General features: G+C 59.8%; 1 protein-coding gene across 2 annotated transcripts in view; it reads left to right on the forward strand.

The window, feature by feature from the left end:
- MROH1 (maestro heat like repeat family member 1) overlaps positions 1–21,314 on the forward strand; it is a 53,345-nt gene that overhangs the window by 24,656 nt on the left and 7,375 nt on the right. The window contains exons 13-31 of one of the 2 annotated variants that reach the window (XM_065895275.1): positions 3,795–3,902; positions 4,014–4,158; positions 4,249–4,289; positions 4,601–4,742; positions 5,068–5,120; positions 5,662–5,769; positions 6,166–6,285; positions 6,505–6,627; positions 7,391–7,537; positions 7,630–7,656; positions 8,568–8,690; positions 8,808–8,887; positions 8,968–9,079; positions 9,162–9,257; positions 9,762–9,866; positions 11,810–11,945; positions 12,059–12,171; positions 13,234–13,386; positions 19,076–19,230. In XM_065895275.1, coding sequence (XP_065751347.1) covers positions 3,795–3,902; positions 4,014–4,158; positions 4,249–4,289; positions 4,601–4,742; positions 5,068–5,120; positions 5,662–5,769; positions 6,166–6,285; positions 6,505–6,627; positions 7,391–7,537; positions 7,630–7,656; positions 8,568–8,690; positions 8,808–8,887; positions 8,968–9,079; positions 9,162–9,257; positions 9,762–9,866; positions 11,810–11,945; positions 12,059–12,171; positions 13,234–13,386; positions 19,076–19,230 — 2,087 coding nt within the window. The remainder of the gene's footprint in view (positions 1–3,794; positions 3,903–4,013; positions 4,159–4,248; positions 4,290–4,600; positions 4,743–5,067; positions 5,121–5,661; positions 5,770–6,165; positions 6,286–6,504; positions 6,628–7,390; positions 7,538–7,629; positions 7,657–8,567; positions 8,691–8,807; positions 8,888–8,967; positions 9,080–9,161; positions 9,258–9,761; positions 9,867–11,809; positions 11,946–12,058; positions 12,172–13,233; positions 13,387–19,075; positions 19,231–21,314) is intronic. The other variant, XM_065895276.1, reaches the window with a different exon arrangement.

The raw sequence follows: 21,314 nt of genomic DNA on the forward strand, positions 1-21,314 counted from the left end.
ATTTCTACAAAAATAAACCTTTTAGAATTTTATTTGTTGGTTTATTTGTTTGTTTTTATTTTTGGCTGCATTGGATCTTCATTGCTGCACGCGGGCTTTCTCTAGTTGCGGCGAGCAGGGGCTACTCTTCGTTGCAGTGCGTGGGCTTCTCATTGCAGTGGCTTCTCTTGTTGCAGAGCCTGGGCTCTAGGCGCGCGGGCTTCAGTAGTTGTGGCGCACGGGCTCAGGAGTTGTGGCTCACAGGCTCTAAAGCGCAGGCTCTGTAGTTGTGGCACACAGGCTTAGTTGTTCTGTGGCACGTGGGATCTTCCCGGACCAGGGCTCGAACCCGTGTCCCCTGCATTGGCAGGCGGATTCTTAACCACTGTGCCGCCACGGAAGCCCACCTATTATAATTTTGACTGGGATTGTGTTGAATCTGTAGACTCTTCGGGAAGAATTGATATCTTTTGACAAATTGATGTTGTTTTCCCATCTATGAAAATGGTGCATTACATTTACTTAGGTCATCTTTGATTTCTTTCGTCAGTACTTCGTAATTTTAAGCATATAGATCCTGCACATATTTTGTTAGATTTGTAACTATGGTTTTAGTGCTATTGTAGTAGTATAGTTTTGTTAATTTCAATTTCCAATTGTTCATTGCTAGTGTGTAGAAATACAGTTGATTTTTACATATTGACCTTGTATCCTGTGGCCTTACTTTTTATAGATTCTTTGAGATCTTCTACATGGAACGTCATGTTTTCCAATAGACAGCTCAGTCTTCCTTTCCAATCAGAATGCCTTTTATTTCTTCTTCTGGCCTTATTGCCTCGGTTAGAATCTCCATTACAATGCTGAATACGCGTGATGAGTGCAGACATCCTTACTTTGTTTCCGTTCTAAGGGGAACACCTTCAGTCTTTTAATATTCAAGATTCTGCTTTCAATTCTTTTCAATTTGAAATGGACATAAGTGATTGCTTTTTAGGTATTGAATTCCTTGCAGTGCCAAGATAAACCACACTTGGTCATGATTTATAATGCTTTTACTATATTGCTGGATTTGATTTCCTGATACTTTGTTGAGAGATTTTGTACCTCTTCAAGAGTGTTATTGGCCTGTACTTTCCTGTAATGTCTCTCTCTGGTGATCCTTCATTAGGTGAGTTTGGACGTGTCCCCTCCTCTTCTAACTTACGGAAGAGTTTGTGAAGATTTGGTATTTTTTCCTTAAATCTTTGGTAGAATCCCTCAGTGGAACTACATAGGCCTGGAGGTTTCTTTGTTGAAAAGCTTTTAACCATGAATTGTTTACTAGACAAAGAACTATTTAGGTTATCTGTTTTCTTGAGTAAGCTTTGATGGTTTGTCTCTGGGTAAAGGGTCCTAAGACCACCTACGTGCTTGGTGGTTCACTAGAAGGACCTGTAGGACTCAGAGGTAACTGTACTCGTAGCTAAAATCCGTGTGCAGGTTTCCTGTGTGCTCCCAGGAGGGGCCACACAGAGCACACTCCCTCCTGCATCAGAGAGGTACAGCCCAGGGAAGCCCATCTGACAGCCTGAGTCACGGCTGTCCCTGGAGGTGGGCACCTTCTGCCACAGCCAGCGAAATGCCAGCCTCCCGGGGGAGCCCGTGTTCGCTGCTCAGGCAGCCAGAACGGCCTTACTTCTCACTTAGGGAAGTCTCAAAAGATGAGCTCCCGGATGTAAAGTGTTTCAGGTGCTGTGGACAGAATTACCATATGATCCGGCAATTCCACTTCTGGGTATTTACCCAAAAGAAATGAAAGCGGGATCTTGAAGAGATACTTGCACGCCCATGTTTGTAGCAGCGTCATTCACGATAGCCAAGAGGTAGAAGCAGCCCAAGTGTCCATCAAGGGATGACTGGGTAAACACGGTCTGCTCTATCTATATAGTAGAATGTTACTCAACCTTAAAAAGGAAGGAGATTTGGACACATGTTACAACATGTGTAAACTTTGATAACTTGCTGATTAAAGTTTTCCCTACTAGTTTTAGCATCAGTTGTTCATTTTCTAACTCCATTAATTTTCTATACTTATTTTTTTGGCCTTCTGTTGTAACAAAGAGCTTTTCGCTAGCTTTTTTTTTTTTTTTTGCGGTACACGGGCCTCTCACTGTTGTGGCCTCTCCCGTTGCAGAGCACAGGCTCCGGATGCGCAGGCCCAGCGGCATATGGGATCTTCCCGGACCGGGGCACGAACCCGTGTCCCCTGCATCGGCAGGCGGACTCTCACCCACTGCGCCACCAGGGAAGCCCCGGCTTTTTGCTGTTTTTATGTTCATATATAATATCTCAGTGTGGATTCATGGGTTACTCTTCCATGCATTTCTGTCGTTGGTTTTGGTGGTCAAATTGTTCTGAGTTTGGCCTGTGGGAGCCCCCGTGGAGCGGGCTCCTGTGTCCTTGAGGCACGGCACGTCTCCATCATTTTTTGAGTTGAGCCTTTCCTTGTTTTCTGGCACAAGAAGGTGTTCCAGGCTCACCTGACCTGTCCTTACCTCTAGCTCTGTGGACACTTTTCAGAGGAGCTCTTTTTCTCTTTTATTTCTGGGGGGAATTAGCCTCCTTTATGTCTTTAGTTTTTTCTTGTTCTCCGTTTTTCTCTCTCGCCCCGGCACTTCTGTTACCTGAATGTTGCCCTTTAATATCTTTCTTCTTCATTTCCCTGAAGCCTTCAATCTGTTCTTCCACGTCAGCGATTTCTTTCTTAACTATTTCACTATTAATTTCTTGAATCCCATTCTGTGTTTAACTGTTACACTCTTTCACATGCTTTTCTTGTTCTTGGTTCATATTAATATTTTCCCACCGATAGTATTTTTCAGCTTAAGTTAATGTTCTTGGTCTGTGGGTCCCGGTAGTTGTGCCTTTGTTGGGCTTTGTATGTGTCCTCAGTGTTCACTCTTGGGTAGTTTGCGGTTTCCGTGTGGATTCTTTATTAACCCAAAGTTTCTTTCAGGGTGTTTGAAGTTTTCTAGGTGACTCGCTTTCCGTGGCTGCTGTGGGTTTGTAATTTTGTTGCGTTCTCTGCGCTGAATCTGGCCACAGGTTTATTGTTGCTTCTGAGAGTTTGTTGAGATCTTCTTTTTAGCCTAATAGGTGGTCAGACTTTCAAGTTGTTTGTGTGTATTTGGTATTAAGATTTATCTATGTTTTTAGAGCGTGCTTTAAGAGTTGCTATTTAGGCCCTATTAAACACCTCTATTTTTTCTACTCCATCTTTGATTTCTCCGGGAGAGGTGTTAAATGTCTCCTACAGTCATTGCAGTTTTCCCAATTGCTCTCGGTTTTCAGTGTTTGCTTTTTGGTATTTCAAAGCGTGAGTTGAAGACTCAGAGTGTTTGGAGAGCAGAGTCCTTTTCCGCGTGGAAGGTTCCCGGGGAGCCGGGCCCTGGAGCACTGTCTGCTCAGGTCTGAGAGAAGCCACTGGCCCATCGGGTTCCGGAGCTTGTCTCTGTTCTTCGTAGCAAATGCCATTTTCTCAGCCTATTATCAGGTCCACAAAGGGCCTCCGGTTTCTGTGGACGTCGGCAATCCCATCAGGACGGAGTCAAGGTTCCCTCTGTTCTGGTGGCTGAACCAAGCCTGGTGAGCCGGCTTCCTTGGGCGATTTTAGTGCAGAGTGAGCTTCCTGCCCGTGACAGGTGACATGGGCGTCCACTCAGCGGGGGCTGGGCAGGGTCTGTCCTGCTTCGCTCAGGCCGTGTCCTCAGGGCCAGAGCCCACGATGGTGTAACCTGGAGAGCAGAGAGCACACCCTCCGCCCTCCCCTCCTGCAGCCTCAGAAGCTGGGCGCCAACAGCGAGGCCCTGGCGGCAGACAGCGTGCGGGCCATCAGTGTCAGCACCCTCTACCTGGTCAGCACCACTGTGGACAGGATGGGCGACGTGAGTGGCGCCCACCCACCCCCTGGGACCCACCGCGCCCCTCCTGACCCCTCAGCCCGGGGGTCTGCTGCCCGCCCACCTGGGAGCAGACTCCCATGCTGCTGCCCCCAGGTCCTCTGGCCATACCTGTTCGAGTTCCTCGTCCCCGTGCGCTTCACCGGGGCGCTGACCCCGCTCTGCAGGAGCCTCGCGCACCTGGCCCAGAAGAGGCAGGAGGCGGGGGCCCACGACCTCCTCATTCAGTACAACGGCAACGGTGCGCCCCCGGCCCTGGCCCGGCCCCCCAGCCCACCTTGACCCCAGGGCGCGGGCGGCCCTGAGTGTTGCACGTCTGTCTCCCCCGCAGTGACCCTTCCGTCTCCCTACGCCATGGCCACCAGGCTCCTGGTAAGCAGCGCACTGGGGGCTTGCCTTCCCAGAAGCATCACGTCCCCAGGCAGGTGGCCGCTGGGCAGCTGCGCTCTGGGGATGACGGGGAGGAGTGGGCTCTTGCCTTTGTCCCCGTCCTCACGCTGTCACTGCTGTGAGAAGGACACTGTCTCGCAGTGGGGACTGTCAGGTGCTCCAGGCGGGGTTTTGGGGAGCTGCGTCTCTGGGGGCTTCTTGCCCCACCTGGGAGGCCGTGCTCGGCCTCGTGTGGGGCGTTGGGGCGCTGTGGCCCTGGGCGCCGGTGGAGAACCCACTTCTGGCTCCTCCAGGCTGTGTCTTCCAGCCCCTACCTGGGGGACGGTCGCGGGGCGGCCTCGCTGCGCCTCCTGAGCGTCCTTCACCGGGACATCCATCCTATGCTGGGTCAGCGGTGGGCGACCGCCATCCCCCTGCTGCTGGAGCACCTGGACGGTGAGGCCCAGAGGGGGGCGGCGCCGCTCGTCCTCTGGTCGCGTTTTTTCAGCCAATCGGCACCAAGCCTGGCCAGTGGGGACCAGGGTTTTGAAAGTTGGAAGAAATGGCCTCTGCTGTGGTTCAGGAAAGGGCCTGGACAGTGGGGCTGAAAAGATGCTCCCTGCCGGTTGTCACCTGGGAGCACACTGGATGTGGGCGCAGCCCTTTCTTCCTCTGTGCTAGCATTGATGGGGCCAGGCTGGGGGCGGTGCTCTGAGCACTGCACTCCTGCCTGTGAGCATGGGTCTGTCTGTTGGGCTAAGTGAATGACTGGTCGTTTCAGGACATACGGAGGAAACCCTGTCGCAGAAGGAATGGGAGGAGAAGCTGCTGATGGTGAGAGAAGGGAGAGGAGGTGGGAGCGTAGCCTGTCTTGGACCCAGGGGCCCTTTCTGGCCTGGACGGGGATTGGACCCAGGGGCCTTTTCTGGCCTGGGCGGGGAGAGCTTGGGGCAGCCACGCTAGGGGAACTGTACCTTCCCAGGGCTGTGATGTTTGCCTTGGCCTAACGGTGTGGCTGGGGGAGGGGCAGAGGGACAGGTGGGTGTCTCTGGGGGGGAGCCCTGCCTACTGACCTCACAGATTGTCACCCTGCTGTGATGGAGTCAAATTACAGGGGCTTTGAGCTGCTCTGGCCACTGGAGCCTTCTCTCCTCTCCCCTGCTTGGCTCAGAGCTGTCTGTGCCCCTGTGTGGTACATGTCTGACCCCCCAGAATTTGTTTTGTCTGGGCTCGAAAGTGATCCACAACCCTTCAGAGCCATGGCACAGGACCCTGAGGTCCCTGCCCGGGACACCGCCAGGCATTGGGTCCCTCCCCAGCCAGCGCAGTGAAAGGCCGAGCTCCGGTCCCTCACTGCTAGAGCTCCTGCCCACAGTTCCTTCGCGACACTCTAGCTGTTGTGTCTGACAACACGTGGATTTGCCAGCTGAGCCTGGAGATGTGCAAGCAGCTGCCCAGCTACAACGGGACGCCCCTGGAGAAGGTGCAGGGGGAGGGGGGAACGCCCCTGGAGAAGGTGCGGGGGGAGGGGGGGGAGGGCAGCCCGCCGGCTGCTGTGGGCGTGGCCCTCAGCTCCTGCTCCTTGGTGCCGTCACTTGCTCCCTGCGCCTGCCTCTGGTGGCCCCTGTGGTCCTGGCAGAGGCTGGACGGGAAGGCCCGGGAGCCTCCTCGTAGTGGCTGACGGCTGGGAGACGCAGGGGCTCCGCACCCACCTCCTGCTCCTCAGACGCTGCCCAGAGCCCATCCGGTCCTCGCGGCGATCAGTGTCGTGGGTCCCACGTCTGCTGGCATGCACTCTGTCAGGGGCAGCGCTTTGGTAGTGCTGGGCATCCCTCCACTCGGGAGCCAGGCACAACCGTGTTCTCTGGCTTCGCTGCAGAACTTCCTGTATAAATGCATAGGAACTACCCTGGGTGCTGCTTCAAGTAAGGAGGTGGTGAGAAAGCGTCTGCAGGAGCTGCTGGAAACCGCCAGATACCAGGAGGAGAGCGAGCGTGAGGTGGCCGCCCCTTCCCCACGGAAGCCCGGGTGCCCACAGGCTTGCTGGCAGTGTCACTCTCTGTCCTCTCGGACGTGTAGCCAGCGTGTGTACCTGTGTGTGTGTGTGTGTGCGTGTGGTGTGGTGTGCACAGATGCACCGGATGGTGTGCGCATGCATGTGTACTCCTCTCCGTCCCCGACCTTGCCCAGGCGTGAGTGCACCTGTGTGCCTCCCCAGGGCCTCGCCTGTTGCTTTGGGATCTGTGCCAGCTCCCACCTGGATGACACCCTGGCCCAGCTGGAGGACTTTGTAAAGTCAGATGTGTTCAGAAAATCCGCCGGCATTTTCAACATTTTTAAGGTACAAAGGTCAGGCTGACAGCTGAAGGGGAGGTCTGGGGTGGGCCTGGCCTGTGATTTTGTCTTAGCCGTGGTACCCTGCATTTTGAGGTTCTGTGGGGTGGAGGGTTGGTCCTGGCACTTCCTGGGCTTTGGTGCCTCGCACGTTGGGGGTGGGTCAGGGAGCTGGCATCCGGTCGTGGGCGGGGCTGGCGGATGAGGGCTCCCTCCCAGCTGGTGACTGGGGCAATGAGAGGGGCTCTGGGCAGCAGGGATGGGGGCGGCCACCTTCCTGTCCCACCGCCTATCTGTGCGTCTTCTGCCCCCTGGTGGCCAGTGGAGGCTGTGTGCTCGCTGAAGCCCCATTGGGGGCTGGACCCCCGCTGTGGGCCTCCACCCCAGCCCTTGTCCCTAGGTTTTCAGTCTCCCTGTGCCTGGGTCAGCCGGTGACAGAGTCTCAGGGCTGTGTAGTGTGAACAGGCCCTGAGGACGGAGGGGGACCCTGCCCCCAAGCGAAGGCAGGGACCCCACCTCTGGCCCTTCCGTTGCTCTCAGCCCCCCAGCTCTTCCTCCTGCGTGCCCCTCCCACCTTGGTCCCCACCAGGCCCGAGCCTGCCCAGTCCTATCCTGTCCTGCTGTTCCCGGCCTTGGGGCTCTCTGGGTGGGGTGGCGCCTTCCTCCCAACCAGCTGTGCCCTCCTTCCCGCGCACGTGGGGTTGGAGTGCTGGGCTGCTGCTGGGGGGCGTGACTGTGTCACAGCCCCGCTGATTCCTCCCGCCTCTCAGGATCGGAGTGAGAACGAGGTGGAGAAAGTGAAGAGCGCGCTGATCCTGTGTTACGGGCACGTGGCAGCGCGGGCCCCCCGCGAGCTGCTGCTGGCCAGGGTGGAGTCGGACATCTTCCGGAACATGTCCCAGTGCTTCAGCACCAAGGTGGGTGCCCGGCCGTGGCGCGGGGAGGGAGAGAGGGAGGGGTGCCGCCACTGGGGCCTCACGCGCTAACTCCTGTCACCTCTGTCGTTCAGGTTCTGGGGATAAAGGTAGAGACCAAGGTACAGTGTGCAGGAGTGGAGCGGGGGCTCTGCTTTCCTCTCTCCTCCGGGCTGGGCCGTGAGCTGCCGGGGCGGCAGCCAGGAGTGCTCACTGGGGCTCCCTGGTCCCAGTCCAAGGGCAGAGCATTCGGGACATCCCTCCGGGGCCTGTCCCCACTGCCTCGGAGCAGAATGGGGGCCCAGGAGCTCCTTCTCTGGCCCAGGCCCCGGACGGGGGGTGGGAAGGAGGGGGAGGTGAGGGCTCGCAGGCGGGGCGCGGGGCCTCGGCCGCAGCCCCTCTCCTGGCTCTGCTCCCTGACGCCCACGGCTGCCCTCTTGGCAGCGCCGGGGAGGGGTGCGTTCTGCAGCAAGTGACAGTGGCCTCTGGCCTCACTAACGTGTTTCCCTCTGGACTCTCCGGCACTAACCTGGAAGCCCCCTCTGGATCGGCTGGGTCTCCCCTTAAAGAGCAGACCCTCCACCCCGGGTCTCCTGCAGTCGGCCGGGTGGTGGGGCTGTGCTGGGAGTGGTCGCTCTGACTGAGTGGGGGGCAGCCCCCCTCTGCCGGGGCTCTTCTTGGGCAGCAGGCTTCCCCTCCACCTGGGGAGCACCTCCAGCCACCCCACCGGTGGATAGAGTGGGCGTCTGCCTACGGCGTCTGCCCGGGGCCGTGACCCGGGGTCCCCCAGGCCCAGGCCGGGCAGACAGCCGAGGGCCCCAGGTTCCCTCACAGACCCCCCGTGGCCCACGTGGGGGGCTGACCAAGAGCCCCAGACTGGAGGGGAACGTTTCTGGCTTTGGCAGAAAGAGCGGGCTGGTGGTCTGGTCTCGCTGCTGTGGGCAGCCCCCATCCTGGCTCAGCCCCATGGGCCTAGAGGGAGCGGCTGCTGCCTCGGGCCTTGGTGCCTTCCTGCAGCCCAGCGTCCCCGCAGGACCTGGGCCTGAGGCTGTGCCTCGCGCAGAGCGTTTGCATGGCCAGCCAGGCCGTCCGCAGCGGCTCCCACGGCAGCTCCTTCCAGCTCCTGAGGAAGCCGGAGCTGGTGGCGCAGATGATGGTGAGCACCGGCGGGGCCTGGGGAGGGGCCTGAGCTCCCCAGCGGGTGAGGGGCGGCAGCTGCCTGCGAGGCAAGCCAGTGCTGTGGCCAAGGGCCATCCTGCGGCTGCTCCCCCAGGAGTTCATCAAGGCCGAGCCCTCGGACTCCCTGAGGACGCCCATGCGGAAGAAGGCCATGCTCGCCTGCACTTACCTGGCGTATCCTTTCCTCCGGGGGCTGGGGGGCCAGGCCGGGGGGCCCCTCTGCGTGAGTGCTGGGCCCTTAACTCGAGGCTCAGCTCCCTGGAGCCGGCGCTGGAGGGGCAGGCGCAGGCGGACTTGATCCACAGCTGCCTGCACAGCATTATGGCCGTGCTGCCTGAGCCCGAGGGGGTGGACGGCCACCAGGAGGTATGAGCGTGGCCCTGGCCGCATGGGTGCCTGTGCGCGGGTAGCAGGGTCACGGCGGGACCGGCTGCTTCTCTCGTTCCAGCCACTGTACCGGGACACCATGCAGGCCCTCAAGGACTTACTGACAAGCCTCCTTCAGCGAAACATGACCCCCCAGGGCCTGCAGGTCATGGTGGAGGTGTGCGGTGGGTGTGCGCTTCCCCGGGGCGGGGGCGCCGTGGGGACCGTGTGATGTGCTATGCAAGGAGGTGGGGGGGGGGGTTCTGTGAGCGGCGGGGGGACCCCCTCCTGCCTGGGCAGGTGTGCAGATGGGTGTAGTTCCCGACCCAGATGGGGGCCCCGAGCTGGTTCTCCCCGCCCCCCATCACATGCTGCTGGGATGGAGAGACCCTGAGGTGCCCCGGACATGCCCTCCTGGCCTTCTGGGGCCATCGCGGCATGGCTTCCTGCCCTTTGCAGCACTGCGGTGGGCTGGGGCAGGGCCGACCCACTCCTAGGAACACCCTGTCCCTCTGTATGCCTGGCTTGCTCTGGGTGGCCGTGGCCGTGAGCCAGGCCAGCAGGACGGAGTGACGGGGCGGGGGCACTGCACAGGGGGCTTGCTCTGACCTGGCACGCTGGCCCCCCCACCCAGAAGGGTGGCTGTAGGCAGGGCACCCATATGAAGCCCCCTCTTCCCCAGCACCTGAGCCCATGGATCAAGTCCCCGAGGGGCCACGAGCGGGTGCGGGCACTTGGCCTGAGCGCCTGCCTGCTGCAGCACTTCCTGAAACACCTGCACGTCAGCGTGAGTGCCAGGTGGTGACCCGCACGGCCACTCCCTTGCCCTGTCCCCATTCCTGGCCCCTCGGCTTGGGGACCACTGCCCGGGGCCCTTGCGTCTCTGAATGCCAGCACGCCCTCTGCCCTTCGGCCAGCTGCTGCCTGGGCTCATCCCGCGTCCCAGCGAGTGCCACCGTCCTCTTCCTGAGCCGTGGACGGAGAGCCATGAGGGCCAGGAACTGTCCTCAGGGCTGGCCGCCCGGTGTCGATCTGATGGGCACCCTCGTCCTTGGGAGCGGGATCATGGGCCGGGACTGGCGCCTGACGTGCTCCCCGGAGGAGGGAACGGGTGATGGGGGCCTGGGTGTGAAAGGAGAGAAGGAGGGCGTTCGCGGCAGAAGCAGCAGTTTGAGCAGAGGGAGGGGGACGTGAACCCACGAAATGCTGCGGAAAAGGCAAGTATTATTCGGTGGTTGGAGTGGGGGAGAAGGAGCCTGGTCCAAGAACCGCGCGGTTATTCTGCGTTTTAATATTTGCTAAGAGTAAGCAGCTCCTTTTCACGTTTTCAGAACTTCACAGTTCTTTCAAGGCCATTAATCAGGTGGTTTTAGGGTAGATTGGACGCAGTCCTCAAATGCTCCCAGCGTGGCTTTATGGGGGCACGCACCCCACATTTTCGTGTGTCGAGCAGTAACGTCTTTTAATAATGGGCCTTTCCATCCGGGTCCCCCTGGGCCCCTCAGAAGCAGGTTCTGGGTCGCAGGTTCTGTTGCCGTTGTCAGCGTAACTTTTTCTTCCACTGTATTTAATAATTTGCTGATTGCTGGTAGGCAGGAAAACTATGGATTCTTGGGTATTTAGGAACTGGCTAGTTTATAAGATTCTGTTGTTGTTTCTAGTGAATTTTTGATTAGTTCTCTGTGCTCCTCAGATACAGTCATCATAGTTTACAAATGCCGCGACTTTGGCCTTTCTCCCCCGATGTTGATGCATGTTAGTCCGTGCTGCCGTTAGCAGGAAGATGAAAGCTGGCGGCAGCCCCAAGCCTTTACGGTTCACTCTTAAGCGCGATGCTTGATTTGGTTGGCAGTATTTCTTTTTCGTCGTGTTCCAGAAGCATCTGTCTGTTTGCTCGCTTAGACGGCTTTTCCCACCCAGGTTCCCCTGTGGCCTGTTTTTCATGTAACCCTGGTCCAGCCAGAGTTCATGTTTGTTTGTGATGAGACAGAGCTCTGCCCTCTCTAGGAGAACAGCAGCTGGGGGGTCCTCTGTCCAGTGCTCCAGCCTCCCCGCCTTGCGCAGGTCCCCTCTGGTGACTTCTGGGAGAGCAGGAGCCTGGGAGCCCTGCACGTCCTTAGGAGCCCGTGCAGGGCGGGGGCGGGGCGGGCTGCTTCCCCGGGGAGGCCTCTCGTGTGGGGGACTGACAGCAGGGTTGTGGGGCCGGGAAGGCCGAGGGCTGTGTGATGGCGGGGGCGGAAGGTGACGTCCCCAGGTCCAGGGCATAGGAAGCAAGGCCCTTTGCTAAGAGCAGGGTCGGGAAGGCTTAGTACTTGAGGAGAGCAGGAAAGGCTCTGAAAGGTGGGACCAGGACCCAGTTAGGAGGAGAGGGGTCTCACGCAGCAGCCCCCTTACCTGACGGGGGGCTTGCCTTCTGGGGCGGGGGCTTCCCATGTGTCTGCCGAGGCAGCAGAGCCCGACCGTCCCTCTGCCTGCACACACCTACTCGCCCGGCCCTCCTCCCCTCTTAGGGACCCGCACTTGGGGGGTGGGGCTCACCGTGCAGGAGGAGGAGCTTGACAGGGGCCCTGCTGGCCACAGGGGTGGACAGGGGCTGCCCTGCTGCTCACACCCCTGCCCGAATCTGGGTGTGGGTGGCACCTGCCCACCGCAGCATCTCCTGAGCTCCAGCCCCCATCTCTGGACCTCTGCCCCCGTGCCCCTCCAGCACCCGCACATCTGCCTCTCCAGGCCCTGGTGCCCTTCCACAACCTGGGCCTCCTCCTCGGCCTCTTCTCCCCACGGTGCGCGGACCTATGGCCTGCCACCCGCCAGGAGGCTGTGAGCTGTGTCTACTCCCTGCTCTACCTCCAGCTGGGCTACGAGGGTGAGCCCCTGGCTGGGCAGAGGTGCAGGGGGTGTGGTGAGGGAGCAGAGTCTGGGCCTCTGGAGGCCAGGGGAGGCCTCCACCCAGCCCTGCGCTCCCTCCCGCCTCTGCAGGCTTCTCCCGCGATTATCAGGACGATGTGGTTGAGCAGCTCCTCACCCTCAAGGACGGCCTGGGGCACCCTGACCCCGCCATCCTCTTCCACACCTGCCACAGCGTAGCCCAGGTACCTGCCAGGGCCTCTGCGAGGGAAGGAGGGGCCGCACCGTCGGGGCCCAGGAGGCCTCTGCGGCAGCTCCTCTCGTGCACGGGCTCCACGGGTGCCGGGCCGGGCACGCGGACGGGTCTCACTCAGAGAGTTCGGTGTCCAGCACCACCTCCCACCCCCTCCTGTGCTTGCTGGGGTCCCCCCTCCCTCCGAGGCCCAGCGGGGAGGGTGTGGGCAGGAGCTCAGCTCTGGCTCCAGAGGGTAGAGAAAGCTGCCCCTAGCCCACCCCGTGAGCCCCCAAGCCAGGGCGGTGCTGTTGTTCCATTTGGTGACTGGAAATGGCCCTCAGGGGTCAGGAGGCTTTCTCTCCAGCCAAAGAAGGAAGGGAAGGGGGTCAACAGGGCCCTTTGTCGGGGGGGGGGGCTCAGACACTGGGAAGCAGAGGCCCCGCCCTGGGCGAGTCCAGGCACAGCGGAACTCTATGTTTGGGATCAGACTTCATGGATAGTCAACCACTTTTATTTCTTCTTTGTACAAAGTTCATCTGCTTTAACTTCTGGTTGCTCTCTTTTATGTGGAGGGAAGGACAGGGGCTGCAGGGGGAGCTGAAGGTCCATAGAGTCTTGGTGGCCGGGCGGTCCAGGGTGGAACATGCCACCATCTACCCTTGACTCTGCATTCTAGAGAGTTCTAGAGAGGCTGCACCACCAGGGCCACTCCCAGCCCACCCCACTGGTCAGGAGGAGCCTCAGGGAGGGCACACTGACCTGGGCCCTGCAGCTGCCCGGGGACCCCCCTTCCAGGGGCCTGGGCCTGGAGGCCCTGGAGGCTGCCTCCGGGACCTGGCCAGGCTTCAGTCTGGGGATGGGGGTTTCCGTGCATGGGCCACCCCACCCTTGCACTGGCAGGAGCTCCCGAAGGCGTACAGGGCTTGTATGAGGGTGGGAAAGGCTGGAGGAGGGATTTGAGAGGCGGAGATTTGTCAGCCCTCCCCCGGAAACTCGAGCCCCTGGGATGTTACGCCTGGAAGGTGTGCTGACGCTGTGCTCTCAAGCCTTCCTGACGCAACTGTCCTCCTAGATTATTGGCAAGCGCCTCCCGCCAGATCAGCTCATCAGCCTCTTGCTAACGCTGTTTGAGGGCCTGGGAGACCCCGACCAGAACTGTTCCCGAGCCGCTACAGTGATCGTCAACTGCCTGCTGAAGGGGCGGGGCCACGTGCTCCTGGAGAAGGTGGGGCTGGGCGCGGCTGGGGCTCGGATGGGCGGGGGCGGGAAGGGGCGTGGCCGGGGCCGGGGCGGGGCTCGTCAGGGGCCAGGTGTGGGCGTGGTCTTGTCTGGGACAGGCCAAGAGTGTGGGTGGGCGGGGCTGGGTAACTTGGGGCGCCCCACCCCACTCCCTCACCCCCAACCCGTGCTCTGTGGAGGTTTGGCCCTCAGTGCTCAGCTCCTTTTCCCTGTGGGCCTGATTTGGACAAATCTTTCTCTTCTCTTTGAAGACAGAATTAAGTGAAAGTAACTGCTGAGAACTTAAGGGTAGAAAAGGCAATCGAGAGGGAAATGTCAGTGCTAGGGGCTATCACTTGGCGCCGAGCCAACACTGGCTGAGCTCCCTGCTCACATTGCTGGTGGAGACGCAGGTCCAGAGGGTCCCCGGGTGTCTGCACAAAGGGTTCCACGGTGGGTCTGGCCCAGAGCAGAGGTGCCCGGGACACTCAGGTGCTGCCCTGCCCGTCGCCTCTGAGTCCTTCTGGCCGTGAGCTCACGTGGCTGTCCACATAGTTCCCAGATATGCATCGGCAGCCACCATGACAGACGTGCCCAGGTCCTCGTAGGTGTAGGTCTGAGGCAGGCTCCAAGGATCAGGGGATTTCTAGAACGCGTGTCTTTGAATCCTGGAGAGCCAGTGGCCTGGCAGGTGGGGTCCCACGTGCCTAGAGGGAGAGTTAAGCTCCCCATTAAAGTGAAGCATAGCAGCAGGAAAGGGGGTTTGTCCTAAGTGCATGGCCTTTTATGTGGAGGGAAGGACAGGGGCTGCAGGGGGAGCTCGCACAGGCAGGAGCAGAGGTCCTACCCACTCCAGAGTCCCTTATACCCCAGCAGACGCTCTGCAGCACACAGCATGCCTCGGCACGCACCTCATGTAGAGGGGCCTCACGTCTGCCCCACATGGCGGTAGCCTGTGAGACGGCGGGCGCGTCTCCCGGCCTGGCCCCAGCGTTGCTCCTCCCCGCCGTGAGGGCAACGTCACGCACCCACCCGCCTCCGTGAGCGCTTGGGCAGTTCCCAGTCTGAGCACCGAGAGTGCTGCCAGAGCGCGGGTCCGCTGGACCTGAGGGTACATTTTGGTTGGAGACACACCCAGGAGAGCGACTGGGGCCTGCAGGAGAGGCCTCCGTGCAGCTGTCCCAGGGCTGTCAGATGGCGCTCCGGGCCGTTCAGCTCCCGCATGCCACGCCCCTGCCGACGCCGTTTCTGTCCCTTCTGGTGGGTGTGTAACGGCTTCCTGGTTGGGTTTTGTTCGCGTTTCTCTGGCGGCTTATGCAGTGGCACACTTCCTGGCTGTTCAGACGTCGTCTGCTGTGAGGACACCAGCCTTGCCCATCTTTCTTCTGGCTTGTCTGTGCTTTGCTTATTGATTTGCGGACGCACTTTGTATATTCTGGGTGCAGGGCCTGTACCGCGTGGATCCCAGGGAGCGGGGGAGGGGCCGCAGTGCGCGGCTCGGCGCCGGGAGGGGAGCATGCCATCGTGGTGCACTCCTCCTGGGAGTGGAAACGGGCTGGGGGAGGAGGAGGGCGGCACAGGGCATGGCTGTGAGTCCTCGTCGGGGTTTGATGGGCCAAGGTTTGGATCTTATTTTGCACTCAGTGGGGCTTCCGGGTCAGGCTGGAGTGGTAGAGCGGTGCCCTGGTGGCTCTGTGTGGGGGGAGGGGACAGACCAGGCCGCAGGCAGTGGCCACCGGTGGTCCTGGTGTGTGTGTACACACGGCACATTTTGTCTGCTTGTTCATCTGTGGATGGACACTTGGGCCGCTTTCGCCTCCTGGCTACTGTGAATGGTGCTGCTGTGACCGTGGGTGTAACACATATCCCTTCAAGATCCTGTTCTCTTTTGGGTGAATACCCAGAAGTGGATTTGCAGGATCATAGGGTAGTTCTATTTTGAATGTTTTGAGGAACTGCCGTACTGTTTTCCTTAGTGGCTGCACCAGTTTACATCCCCACCAGCAGCACACAGGGGTTCCAGTTTCTCCACATCCTCACCAGCACTTGTTAATACCTGTTTTCTTTTTTTTAACGTTTTATATGTATATATATATATATTTTTTTTTTTTACATAACGAAAGTTCTTCAGGAATGGACATTTTCCCCTAAGCCTCAGAAGTACAGTATGGCATATTATTTTAATTAGCTAAACGAGGAAATGAACAGACCTCTATAATTATTAATATTGGTAATATTCTTTCATTTAATATTTTTGTATATCGAGTGTCTCTGGTAACCTGTATTCTGTCTCTCTAACCACGGCTCCCTTTAAACACCTGTTGATATATTATCTTTCATTTACTATTTTTGTATATCAAGCGTCTCTGGTAACCTGTATTCTGTCTCTCTAACCACGGCTCCCTTTAAATACCTGTTGGTTTGATAGCCGCCGCCCTGATGGGTGTGAGGCGGTGTGTCGTGTTGGTTTTGATTTGCGCGTCCCACGTAATTAGTGTTGTTGAGTGTCTTTTGGTATGCTTTTTGGCCATTTGTATGTCTTCTTTGGAGAAGTGTGCGTCCTTTGCCCATTTTTAAATCAGATTATTTGATTGTTTTGTTGTTGTTGAATTGTAGGAGTTCTTTATATATTCTGGATATTAACCCATTATCGGATATATGATTTGCAGATATTTTTCCCATTCCATAGGTTGTCTTTTCACACTCATGACTGTGTCCTTTGATGCATAAAAGTTTTAAAGTTTGATATAGTTCCACATGCCTGTGTTTGCTTTTGTTGCCTGTGCTTTGGGCGTCACATCCAAGAAATCATTGCCAAACCTAATGTCCTGAAGATTTCCCCCCGTTTTCTTCTAGGAGTTCCTTAATAGTTTCGGGTCCCATCCGTCCTTGATAAACCCAGGTGCCTCTCCTTGGGCCCAACACACCGAGCCTGCTCCTGGCCTCTCAGGGAGCTGCTGGGCTGTCTCCTCCTGGCTCAGGCTCCCAGACACACTCAGCACACCCACCCCCGGTGCTGTGTTCCTGACTTAAACCTTCAGCCTGTCTGCGACGTGCCACCTCTGTCTCATGTGGCATGGTCACTGGTATCAGTACCCATGGGGGCAGTGGGGCCACCGTTTTCTTTCCTGCCCTGAGAGCCTGGCAGGGGGACCCCCTAGGGACACCTGGACACTGTTGGACTTTGAGTTTCTCTGACACTGAATCAGAAAAAGTGGTCCTAGCAGGTGACCCGTGACCGGGCTGAGCCCCTCCTCCAGCAAGCCAGGCTGGTCAGGTGGAGGGCGGGACGGACATGCCGGGAAAGAACAGACTCCTCTTAATAAACAGTGGGCATGGGAAGTGAAGCCGCTGCTGCAGAGAAGCCCGGCAGGCGTTAAACACAGAAGCGCCGCCCAACCCAGCAGTTCCACTGCTAGGCGTGTACCCGAGAGAGGTGGGCCCACGCCCATGGGAACCTGTACGGACACGCGCCTGGCAGCCCAACCATGGCAACAGCGCAGACGCCCATCAGTTAGTAGCTGGGTCTGTCCGTTCAGCGAAACACTGCTCAGCGGCAGGAAGGAGTGACGGGCTGATTCCTGCCGCAGCGTGGAGGAGCCTGGGAAACACCTGGCAAAGTGAAAGAAACAAAAGGCCCCATAGAGTGTGATTCCATTTCTCTGAAATGTTCAGAAGAGGCAAATCCAGACAGGGAAAGTGGATTCGTGGTTGCCAGGGGCGGGGCGGGGGAACTGGGGAGTGCCTGCCGGTGGAAATGAGGTTTCTTTTCGGGTGAGAGAAATACTCTAAAATTGACACAGCCCTGTGAGCGTACGAAAACCACTGACTCGTACACTTAAACGCGCGAAGTCTGCGGTGCGCAGTTAGAGCTCCGTGAGGCTGTTGCGAGGAAACGGCCTAGACCAGGTGTGAGGGGAGGTTAAAGGGCCCCCGCGGGGCTTGCCACCGAGAGACGTGGGAGCAGCCCTGCAGGCCTAGGGTGCGGCCCCTGCTCACCAGTCCTGGGAAGCCGAGAACCCGGTGCCGATGCAGCCCCAGAGCCCGCCACGCCCGAGCGCCCGGGCGCTGCCATCACGGTTCGCAGGAAGCAGATCTGCTCACAGGCGCCAGCGGGGACAGCCGCTGAGAAGAACATGCAACAGCAAAGACGGCATTAGAGAAGAAGATGGATAAGCCCAGTGAAACAATTAGGAATGAAGCTCTGCCAAGACAAGCCACAGAAGGAGAACCAACGTCCAAGAAAGCAAAGTGAGAAAGGGGAGCATATACATAAGAGGTTCGACATACCGTGAAGCATATCTACGGGCAACTATATTCCAATACTCGAGAACCTGGGGCGACAGGGACAGGCTTCTGCAGGGAGGCCGCTCTCACCCGCGTCTGCGCAGGAACCGCTCGACTGCCTGAGTCTGCCAGGCCTGCACATCTTCAGGCGACCAGTGCCCCTTGTGGCCAAGAAAGAGCCCGGGAGACTGGAGAGGAGCCGTGCCCCTGGCCCCAGAGACGGGCTGGCCTGTTGCAGTGGCAGCCGTGGACTGGAGGGTCCCAGCACATCTGTCTGCGAACATCGCCGTGCCCACGGCCAGCGGGTGGCAGCGGCCCAGCGGCTGCGAAGCTGCCCCACTGAAGCACCACTTCCCCGCCCAGGTCCGCAGGCAGGAACACGGGGAGGCCGTTTAGTGCGGCGGCCTGTCTCGTCAGGGAGACGCAGCTGGGCCGGCCGAGGGCCTGGGCAGGCGGGCGGGGGCAAAGCAGAGAGGTTCAGGTCCGTAGAAGGAGGTGCGGATGCCTGTGAGTGGGGCTATCGACCTTCTGGACTCGAGGTCATAAAAAGAAAACAGCCTCGTTACGCTTACAAGTCCTTTGAGAAACGGCGGCGGCAGTGCCCCTCCCTGGGGCCCAGCCCAGGCAGCACTGGACACGCAGCGCCGCCTCCCCTGCCGAGGACCACGCCCCGTGCCCCCGCGCCGGTCCCTCCCGCTGCTCCTGCGGCGCAGGTCCCCGGGCAGGTTCCTCGGCCAGCCCTGCCCAGGAGCCCAGGGTTGGCGGGGCCCACGGACTGCCAGCTGCCCGTCCCGGGGACCTTGTCCCTGGGGCCGTGTCCAGTGCTCTGCCATCAGCTTTCACCTTGCACCAGGGTGCTTCCCAGCTGCACAGCCCAGACCGTCGCGGGCAGCACCCCCGCGGCGCGGGGCCCACGTTGGCGACCGTGCCCTGGGTGCCTGTCTGCGGCCTCTGCAGCAGCTGCAGCCCATGAAGCCTGCCTGAGGCTGCCGGCCCTCTCCCAGCCCAGCTGTGGCCTCAGTCTGGGCACAGGCTGCACGGGAGGTGGTGTGGGGCAGCGCAGCCCGTGAGTGTCCTGCCTCCAGGGACGGGCTGGCTCACCCTGTCAGCCTCAGCACTCACCCCGGGGCCTTCCCGTCCCGCTCTGCCCTGCACACGCCTGTGTGTGTCTCAGTGCCTCCTCCCGGCAGGCCCCTCTCGGGTCCCCGTCGCTTCCCGTGTGGAATGTGGGATTGGCTCCCTTGGCCCCGAGGACGCCGGCAGCAGGGAGCTCCGATCTCACAGGACTTCCCTCCCCTCCCCTCGGCCAGCCTGCCTCCCCGGGGCCCCTGCACCCTGGCCACGGGGGACTGGCCCCTGGTGTGGGCGTGTCCCCGCCGTAGGCCTAACCGCGGCTTCCTCGCCCGCAGGTGCCCGAGATCTTGAGCGCGCTGTGCTCCAAGCTGCAGGAGACGCACGGGGAGCACGTCCTGCAGGCCGCACAGCACAGCGTGTACATCCTGGCGGCCCGGCACCACGCTGCCGTCGTGTCCAGCCTTCTGGGCAGCCCCCTGCCCTTTGACAGGTGCGTGGTGCCCACTAGCCTGAGGGGCGGACGGGGCTCCAGCCGCCTGGGCTCCACATTCCGGGGTCACTCCCACCCTCTGCATGGGAGCCTGGAGACCCCGGCCCTGGACTGGGTAGACAGGCTCACTCTCGGGCTGTGCTGGCCAGTCCTCAGGGCTGGTTCTCTGGAGGGCGTCCACCATCATCTGTGAGCAGACCCCTGGGGCCAGGCCCCCTCCTTGAGCCAGGAAGGGGGGATTCGTGGTTGCCAGGGGCGGGGCGAAGTGTGGGAGCTCTGACCCGCCCCCCACTCGCACCCCGGTCCCCGAGCTCCCATCGGTGACCCTCAAGTCGCCATCCTCGGGCTCTCAGGGCAGGACTTCTCCGCGCCAGGGCCTGTGCCCGGCCCCATCTGTGGACCACAGTCCCTGGGGTCCCTCCCCTCCTGCTCCGAGGCCTCCGGGTGGCCGTTGCTGTGGTCCCAGTGCTTCCAGAGCTCAGGGCCCGCTGCTCCTGCCTTGGTTTGCTGTCCACGGCGTGGGTGGAGGCCGGCACCCGTGGCCTCCTGGAGGCCCCTGTGCGGGGAGGCAGCACAGCCCTTCCCCGTGGCCACGGCCCGGGTGGCCGGACGCGCCTGCACCTGCCGTCAAGACGTGGGCTCGCGCTGCCTGCTCTGCTCTCACTTAGATGCCGGCGCCGCTCTGGGCCCCCGGTTCCAACGTGTGTGGCTTCTCCCCAGGTCACGCCTGTCAGCATCTGCCGCTGTCACCTCTCCCGGCCCGTCACTGTCAGCCTTTCTTTGCCCTCGCAGTTTAGGTGTGTTCCTTTTCCAGGGTAAATAGACGCTCTTGGTTGCTGAGGTAGTTGGGGTTAAACCCACTGTGATATTTTGTGTCTTCTCTTGGTCTTTTTTCTGTATCGTCTTCATTGTCCTTTTTAGATTGACAGGGTCCTTTTTACAATTTCATCTTCCACTCAATTAGTCTGGAAGTTGCACACTCTGTGTTCTCCAGCGGTGGCCCTGAGAACGACCGCGTGGGCACAGCGTCCCTGGGCAGTGCAGGCCTCTGAAGGGGCGGCCCCCTGCCCTGCCCGTCATCGTCGCGGCTGCTCTGTGCAGGCGGTGTGTCTGCCCACACACCCGCCCCTCAGCTCTGCGTCCCTGCCTTTCATGGGTGCGGCTCACACAGAGGAGCACGCACACTGCCACAGGCCCTGGGGGGGCCTCAGCCGCGCGCAGCGGGAGACGGGGCAGGCATCCAGCCCCTACTAGGCTCCGCGCCTGCTCGGTCGAAACTCCCTGAAAGGTCGCCGCTGTCTGACTGCCGTTGCCAGAGGTGTGTTTTGCCTGACCTTGAACGTGGCGTCAGTGGAGCCCTCTGGACTTTCTCCTGCTTCTTTTGCTGTCCTCGGGGTGCCCTGCTGTCCCTCCTTTCCTGCTGTGCCAGTGCTTCGCGTGTTCATAGGAGCGGGGTCGTCAGGGCAGGGTGGGCACAGTGCAGCCAGGGCCCAATCTGCCCACCACCCGCTGCCTCTGAGCCAACGATGGGCTTTACACTTGTAAACGGTTGGGGAAAAGTCCAAAGAATTATATTTCATGTCCGGAAAGTCACATGCAACCGGAACGTCTGTGTCCGGGGTGGCGTTCCGGGAGCGAGCACACCTTCGTTTCCTTGTCCGTGCCCGTGGCTGCCGTCGCCGCGTCACAGCAGAGCTGCCTGGTGTGCAGAGACTGGGCGGCGAGGGGCCCTGGCGCCCTCCCGCTGGAGCGCACCCCCCAGAGCCCCGTGCAGCTCCTGGGGGTGACAAGCCCCACTTCCGTGCGTCTGAATGTGCATTTATTCAGCTGTCCTTCTCGGAGTTTATTTGCCAGAGTTTGGGACTCGAGCTGGGCGCGTGCTTTCTTTGAGTCTGGGTAAGAGGACGTGTCCTTTTCTGGCTCCTGTGAGTCCAGGTAGTGCCGAGGTCGTGAGGGACACGCACCAGGTGCCTCTTGTCTATGGCGCTCTGCACCTTTGGGGGTGGGGAGCGTGGGTGTCCATTCCTTGTCCTGCCAGGTGGCTACCGGGCTTCCTGAACCTGTGAGTTGGTGTCTGTCATCAG

This window comes from Phocoena phocoena, chromosome 17, assembly GCF_963924675.1.
Source record: "Phocoena phocoena chromosome 17, mPhoPho1.1, whole genome shotgun sequence".
Lineage (NCBI taxonomy): Eukaryota > Metazoa > Chordata > Mammalia > Artiodactyla > Phocoenidae > Phocoena > Phocoena phocoena.